The sequence below is a fragment of the Asparagus officinalis genome, chromosome 5, assembly GCF_001876935.1.
Source record: "Asparagus officinalis chromosome 5, Aspof.V1, whole genome shotgun sequence".
Taxonomy (NCBI): domain Eukaryota; kingdom Viridiplantae; phylum Streptophyta; class Magnoliopsida; order Asparagales; family Asparagaceae; genus Asparagus; species Asparagus officinalis.
In genome coordinates, this window is record NC_033798.1 from 48,412,617 (window position 1) to 48,421,291 (window position 8,675).

Sequence of the window (8,675 nt, forward strand, 5' to 3'; positions counted from 1 at the left end):
GGGAATAGTTTAACCTCTTATACCAGTTGGAGGATGTGAGGACCAGTTTAGACTCATGCACTCGTGGGAGTTTGGGAAGAAGAACTAAGGGTAGTACTTCTTCAGATATTTGCCGTTGATGGGCATCATGATCTTATCGCCATTTGGCTTGACGAGGCGATAAGCTCCATTCGAATAGACTGTCTCTATCACGAACGACCCTTCCCATTTGGGCTAAAATTTGCCTTTTTTCTTGGAGGTGAGGATCATTGGTCGGCGTACGGCTAGTACCAGTTCTCCCTCCTTGAACGCTCGGCGTTTGACTTTCTTGTCGAAAGCCTTGGCCATTCGGGCTTGATAGAACTCAATGTGCTGTTGAGCTTCTAGTCGTTTGTCGTCCAACGCTTCGAGCTCCGCGAGTCGTCGTTGGTGATTATCCTCAACCGTCATCCCCGTTGCTAAGGCGATGCGGAGGGATGGAATTTGAATCTCTAAAAGAAACACGGCTTCACAGCCGTATACCAATGAGTAGGGCGTGTTGCCAGTCGGTGTGCGAACCGTTGTGCGATATGCCCATAAGTTTTCGCCTAGCTTTTTATTCCAATCGAGTTTGCTAGTGGAAGTCAGCTTGGTCAAGATCTTGATAATTGTTTTGTTGAAGGCCTCGGCCAAACCATTCGCCGAAGGGTTATAGGCCGTGGAGGAGAGGTTCTGTATTCGGAACTTGTCACAAAACCTGGTGAATTCATGGCTGACGAACTGCGTGCCGTTGTCATGAATAATGCGCCGGGGTACGCCGTATCGGTATATGACATGATATTTGATGAATTTGATCACGTCATTAGTCTTGACCTCTCTTAAGGGGACAACTTCGGCCCACTTAGAGAAGTAGTCGGTGATCGCGAGGATAAAACGATGACCCCTCGTCGACGACGGGGATATTGGCCCGACTATGTCCATCCCCCATGCTTCAAAGGGCCATGATGCTTTCGTCGGGTGCAGGTCTTCGGGAGGTTGATGCATGTAGTTGGCGTGGATTTGGCATTCGTGGCAGCGTTTTGCGTAAGCGACCGCGTCGCTAACCATCTCAGGCTAAAAGTAGTCTATCCTCCGCAAGCGATCCCAAAGCTTGGGTCCAGGCTGGTGAGTCCCGCAAGTGCCGTCATGGGCTTCGCGCAGGGCCTCCTGTGCTTCCGCCTTTGAAAGACATCGAAGCAACATGCCGTCGTACGACCTCCTATATAACGTCTTAGTGGTCGAGTCATAGTAGAACCTCGAGGCACGTTGTCGAACAGACTCTCGTTCCCTTGCGTCTTCGGGCAACATGCCGTATAGAACGTAATCGATGATCGGGAGACGCCAGTCCTCCTGATCGGGCTGATCCGGGACTTGATGGGTGGCGTTCACTTCTGGGACGTCTTTTAGTTGAAAGAGCTTCCGGCTTGCCACCGTGACCCAATGGGTCGTCCCTAGTGGCTGAGCCAGGTTGGCCGCCAAGGATGCAAGGGCGTCCGCATGCGTGTTCTTGGAACGTAGCACGTGCTCGATATGGAAGCTCTCAAATGATCTTACTAGCTTGATAACCGCTTTGTGAAGTGGGATCAGATCGTCATTTCTAACCTCGTACTCGCCAATTACCTGCTTGACGATGAGTTGAGAGTCGCCGTAAGCCTCAAGACGTTTTATCCCTAACCCTTTTGCTAATTCGAGCCCGATGAGTAGCGCATTGTACTCAGCCACGTTGTTGGTGCATGGCTCTGTTAAGGAGAAGGCTCAGGGCAACACGTAGTTATGTGGAGAAGTGAGGATCACCCCCACTCCTGCAACAATAGAGCCGCTCGTGCCTACCCGAGACGCGCCGTCGAAGAACATTTACACCCCCACTCCTGCAACAATAGAGCCGCTCGTGCCTACCCGAGACGCGCCGTCGAAGAACATTTAGCACACCTCTGGTGACAAAGTTACATTGGCTTCGGGGGGTTCATCTGGCAAATCTTCAAATAGATCGGCCTTTGCCCCTAGCGGGTGACTAGCCATAAGATCGCAGATGGACTGTCCATTGACTGACTTTTGTGGCATGAAATAGATGTCATATTGAGATAGCAGAAGTGCCTACCTGGCCAGGCGACAATTTAACGCCGCGGGCTGTGTCATGAAAACTCGGATGGGGTTCATCCGGGAAATGACGTGGATTGTCTGGCCTACCAGGTAGTGCCGCATCTTTTGGATGGCGAATACCAAGGCTAGACATTCCTTTTCTATCATCGGGTACCGCTTTTCGGCGCCTTGCAAGGTTCTGCTTAGGTAGTAGATGCCATGCTCGTAGCCCGCGTCGTCATTTTGTGTTAAGAGGGCGCCCAGAGAATGATCCATAGCCCGTATATAGATGAGGAATGTCTTTCCTGAGATCGGTGCCGCAAGGACAGGCGGGTTTGAGAGATAAGCCTTGATTTCCTCAAAGGCCTTTTGGCAAGGCTCGTCCCACACGAAGGAAGTACCTTTCTTCATTAGTTTGGAGAAGGGTTGATACTTGCCCGAAAGATTTGAGATGAACCTTTGGATGTAAGCCAATCGTCCCTGAAGGCCTCTTAGCTCTTTAAGATTTCGGGGCGGTCGAAGCTCTTGAATAGCTCGCACCTTGTCTGGGTCAATCCGGATTCCTTTCGTCGTGACGACGAAGCCGAGGAATTTACCGCTGGACATCCCTAAGAATGACTTAGTAGGATTCATCTTGAGTTGATGAGTCCTCATGAGTTCGAACATTGTCCTCAAGTCTTGGAGGTGGTCCTCCTTACGGCGACTCTTCCCGACCAGGTCATCCACGTAGCATTCGACCGTCTTCCGCAGATAATCTCGAAAGATCATGCTCATGGCACGTTGGTAGGTTACGCCAGCGTTTTTGAGTCTGAAGGGCATAACGCTGTAGCAGTACACCCCCATAGGAGTTCTGAATGAAGTGTGCTTCTCGTCCTCGGGGTGTATTTTGATTTGATTGTACCCCGAGAAACCATCCATGAAGGACATCCTCTCGAATCCGCACGTGTTGTCAATGATGACATCCGTGATGGGCAGGGAAAATTCGTCTTTGGGGCTCACAGCGTTAAGGTCTCTAAAATCGATGCAGATGTGAATCTTATCGTTTTTCTTCAGGACCAGAACAATATTGGCCACCCAGTCGGGGTGTTGCTCCTCCCTGATGAAATCGGATTCGATCAGTTTCTTCACTTCGGTCTCAATCGCCTCCATGATCTGAGGGCGAAACCGTCTCTGCTGTTGCTTGACTAGTTTGACGTCTGAGCCGATGTTAAGGCGATGCGTGGCAACCCGCGGATCCAGGCCGAGTTGATAAACACGTAAAATATGCATTATCTTAGTGTGTTTCAAGCATGATTTACGAGTGTTTAATGCATATTTCGTGTTTAGATCGATGATACTGCTGTGGTTTGTGTTCTTATATGTAGGTATTGGCTCAAGATTGAAAGATTTGATGATCGTTGGAAGTTATACAAGAGTTTGAAGCAACAACAAGATCTCGAAGGCATGTTTCGTGAAGAAAACGGATGCACGAGTATGAAGAACTGGAATTTTGACCATGATGTAGTTCGAATCAAGAAAAACTCAAAAGATGAAAGTTGTAGATCTCTTCAACAGATTTCCAACGCAATTTGAATCACCTCATTCCGAGGTCGGACGCAAAAGTTATAGCCAAAATACCGAAAACTAAAGAAACAAGCACAAAATCAGCAAAACAGCCCCTACCACACCCTGGTGTGGTGCAGACCACACCGGTGGCGCGGGAATTAGTTATTTTCCAGATTTTTGGGGACATATAAATAGATGTTTTGACTTAGGGTTTTGGATATCTTTTGTTATGTTCTCTTAGCCATCAATTAGCAATTATTTTGGAGTTCAAGTATTGAAGAAAAATACTAGTTTCTTGTACAAGATTGGATTGCAAGTTTTGATTTTGAAGATCTCAATTGAAAGACGGGTTAATTCTTTCCTCTCTTTGATTTATTTCTTCTTATGATTGATTTGCATAATTATTTGATGTATTCTCTTATCCCAATCATGTGTGAGTAGATTTCTTGTCTAGGATTGGGAAAGAACCCAACTTTTTGGTGATTGATGATGAATTGATATAGGTTCTTGGTGAAAGTTTAAATCTTTGAACTTGATTTCTAGTGTTTTAATTTTGTTGATTCGCTTGATCACCGTATTAGCAATCATAGGTAATTAATTGAAGGACTGAAAGGTGAAGATTAATACCGGATCTCTAGAAATTAAGCAGGGAGCTCGAACCACGAAAGTAGGCTAGATTCCTTGGGGATTTGATTTGGATTAGCATAAAGCTTAATGGGTTTAATTTAATCTTGATTCCACGAAAGTAGGTTAATTGAGATTGATTAAGCACGATCTTTAGACCTTGAAAGAGGCTTTAGATTAATTTAGGCTAATTCACCCTCTTTAGTTTAAACCAACACCGAGAACTAAAATAATTCATCATTGAGCATCGAAGTTGTGGTGAAAACCCAATCCTGGCTCTTCATTATATTGAATTCCACCTGATTAGTTATTATTTTATTTCTTTTAATTTTCATCTCTTCTAATTTACTCATTAGTTTAGCTAGTCTAATAACGTGAAATTTGGTAATTAACCCTAGTCTCTGTGGGATTGACCTTGATAGCTACAACGAGTCTGTGCGCTTGCAGATTTTGCCTATCAAGTTTTTGGCGCCGTTGTCGGGGACTACAGTGTTAATATTGAGTGCTTACGTTATTAAGCTAGACTAGATTTTTTTTATTTTTCTTTGCTTCTCACTTTCTTTTATGCAAGGGAATCAAACAGAAGTAAACGACGAAAATAATTCTGAACTATCGGTGACTCTTGCAAACATAAGAAGGTCTATAAGGGAGCAAAGGAACACAGAACAAGCTACGATGGGAGATCAAAATCAGCTTCTTAAGGATTTCGCAACCCCAAATGCTCAAGGCACACAATCAAGCATTACAAGGCCCAATGTTGAAGCTAATAACTTTGAGCTGAAACCATCACTGCTCTCAATGGTTCAACAGAATCAGTTTGGAGGAGGTGCTACTGAAGACCCGAACCTCCACCTATCGATTTTCTTGGAGTATTGCGACACTTTGAAACTTAATGGAGTGACAAATGATGCTATTCGACTCAGATTATTTCCGTTCTCTCTAAGGGACAAGGCTAGGGCTTGGTTGCACTCATTGCCAGCTGCGTCCATCACCACTTGGGATCAATTGTCCAGAGCGTTTCTTGCGAAGTATTTTCCTCCAAGTAAAACAACACAGATGATGAACCAGATCACAAGCTTTGTACAGAAGGAAGGAGAATCACTTTATGAAGCTTGGGAACGCTACAAGGAATTATTGAGGATGTGCCCTCACCATGGACTGGAAAAGTGGTTAATTGTTCACACCTTCTACAACGGGCTCACTTACAACACACGGATGACTGTGGATGCTGCTGCAGGAGGAGCTTTGATGAACAAAACAATAGACGAGGCATACACTCTCATTGAAGACATGGCTCAGAATCACTATCAATGGGCGAACGAGCGTGCTCCTCAGACATCAAAAGGAGGCAAGTATGAAATAGATGCTTTAGACCATATATCCTCTAAAGTTGATGCTTTATTTAAGAAAGTTGAAGGTTTGAGTATTAATTCTGTGGCGTCTACTTCAATTTCATGTGAGATATGTGGTTATGTGGGTCATTCTGCACTTCAATGTCAATTAGGAAACCCCCCATCCATTGATACTTCTGGTAATGAGCAAGTTAACTATGTTAATAACTTTAATCAGAAGGGAGACCCATTCTCCAATACTTATAATCCGGGGTGGAGGAATCATCCTAATTTTTCTTATAGAAACTCACCTGGAAATCCCATGCCTGCATCTAATTTTGGTCCACTTGGTTTTCGTGCTCCTCAATCCAATTTCCCTTCTCAAAAGTCAAATTTGAAAAATATGATGGAGAAGTTTGTGACGACTCAATCAAAATTGAATGAAGAGTTTAAGCAGCAACAACAAACCACGAATGAGGTGGTCAAACAATTGGCCTCTAAGATGGATTCCCTAGCTACGCATAACAAGATGTTAGAGACACAAATCACCCAATTAGCATAAAATGTTAGCTCTTCCTCTAGGCCTTCAGGCATGCTACCTAGACAACCCAAGACAAATCCCAGGAGTCATGTGAATGCTATAACTCTTAGAAGTGGAAAACAATATGAGGGTCCCAAGATGAAGGAAAATGATGGGGTGGATGGTCATCATGAAGAAAAAAATGAAAATGTGATAGATGTGGATAATGAGACCCAAACGCAAGAAGAAGAAAAAGTTGAAAAATATGTGGCCCCCGCTCCTTACAAGCCTCCTCTACCATTTCCCCAAAGGTTAGCTAAGGCTAAGTTAGAAAAGCAGTTCGGAAAATTTTTGGAGATTTTGAAAAAGTTGCACATCAATATCCCGTTCACTGAAGCTATCTCTCAAATGCCTTCATATGCTAAGTTCTTGAAAGAGATCCTATCCAATAAAAGGAAGTTGGAAGAATACGAGACTGTGGCCCTTACTGAGGAGTGTAGTGCTATCATCCAGAATAAGCTGCCTCCTAAGCTTAAGGATCCAGGTTCATTTTCTATTCCTTGTGTTATTGGTAATGTCTCTATTAACCGTGCTTTGTGTGATTTAGGTGCAAGCGTAAGTTTGATGCCAATGTCCATCTATAAGAAGCTTGGCATAGGAGATTTGAAGCCAACCACGATATCACTCCAACTGGCGGATCGATCGGTAAAATATCCGGTAGGTATACTTGAAGATGTACCTATCCAGGTCGGTAAGTTCTTTATCCCGGTCGATTTCGTTATCTTGGAAATAGAAGAAGATTCTAACATTCCAATTATTTTAGGAAGACCCTTCCTTGCTACTGCAGGTGCTATAATCGATGTTAAAAATGGAAGGCTCTCTCTAAATATTGGAGGGGAGACGGTAGAATTTGATTTAAGTAATACTATGAAACTCCCTCTAACTGATAAAATTTGTTACAGGGTCGACGTCATTGACAAGTGTACACATGAGCAAATTGCAAACAATAACTCAGCTGATCCACTTGAGAAATGTTTGGTAAGTGATGGTTCAATAAATGATGAAGACCCCGAGGTAGCCGCGTATGCTCAATCTTTAGAATCAACATCAACTGCTCCACTTCGAAATGCAAAGCTTGAAAGATTGATGCTAGAGCCAAAAGGTTCTATTTGTGAAGAGGATAATGCACCAAAGGTAGAATTAAAACCCCTCCCTTCCTCTTTAAGGTATGAATTTCTTGGCCCTGATTTTACTTATCCTGTGATTGTGAATGCATGTCTGAATGAAAATGAAACTGATAAGTTGCTTAGAACACTTAGGATGCATCGCAAGGTCATAGGATACACCATGAACGACATTAAGGGAATTAATCCATCAATTTGCATGCATAGAATTCTCTTGGAAGATGATCATAAACCCTCTATAGAACACCAACGTAGATTAAATCCTAACATGAAAGAAGTGGTTAAAAAGGAAGTGCTTAAGCTACTAGATTCTGGGGTAATCTATCCTATTTCTGATAGTGAATGGGTTAGTCCGGTTCATGTGGTTCCTAAAAAGGGAGGTGTGACCGTAGTTAAGAATGCAAATAATGAACTTATCCCTACTAGGACGGTTACGGGTTGGAGGATGTGTATTGATTATAGGAAATTGAACAAGGCAACCCGAAAAGATCATTTTCCACTTCCCTTTATAGACCAGATGTTGGAAAGGTTGGCTAGGCATTCATATTTTTGTTATTTAGATGGCTATTCGGGATTTTTTCAAATTCCTATCCATCCTAGTGACCAGGAAAAGACCACTTTTACATGTCCCTATGGGACCTTTGCTTATAGACGCATGCCTTTTGGTCTTTGCAATGCCCCCGCCACTTTTCAACGATGTATGATGACCATTTTCTCTGATTTTATGGAGGATATTATGGACGTGTTTATGGATGACTTCTCCGTGTATGGAACTACTTTTGATGGTTGTTTATCTAACTTGTCTCGAGTTTTGCAGCGTTGCGAAGAAGTTAATTTAGTCCTAAACTGGGAGAAATGCCACTTTATGGTAAGGGATGGAATAGTTTTAGGGCACAAGGTGTCTGAGCGTGGAATTGAGGTTGATCGATCAAAAGTGGAAGTCATTGAAAAATTGCCTCCACCAACGTCGGTTAGGGGAGTAAGAAGTTTCTTGGGACATGCCGGTTTCTATCGGTGTTTCATCAAAGATTTCTCAAAAAATTCAAAACCCTTAACTAACCTTCTTCTTAAAGATGCTACATTTGATTTCACTGATGAATGTCTTGATGCTAACTAACCTTCTTCTTAAAGATGCTACATTTGATTTCACTGATGAATGTCTTGATGCTTTTTGCAGGTTAAAAGAAGCATTGATAACAGCTCCTATTACACTGATGAATGTCTTGATGCTTTTTGCAGGTTAAAAGAAGCATTGATAACAGCTCCTATTATGCAACCACCGGACTGGAATCTCCCATTTGAAGTCATGACTGATGCAAGTGATTGTGCGGTTGGTGCTGTGTTGGGCCAAAGGAAGAACAAGACAGTTCATGCAATTTATTATGCTAGTCGCAC

The 8,675-nt window shown here is 43.4% G+C and overlaps 1 protein-coding gene across 1 annotated transcript; it reads left to right on the forward strand.

The window, feature by feature from the left end:
* On the forward strand, positions 4,921-6,138 carry LOC109841802. The gene has a single exon (XM_020410741.1). It carries the CDS (start codon positions 4,921-4,923, stop codon positions 6,136-6,138), a length of 1,218 nt encoding a protein of 405 aa, XP_020266330.1.

What these genes read in the sequence shown, in the direction of transcription:
- LOC109841802 (XM_020410741.1), top strand. Translation starts at nt 4,921, where the DNA reads ATGGGAGATCAAAATCAGCTTCTTAAGGATTTCGCAACCCCAAATGCT.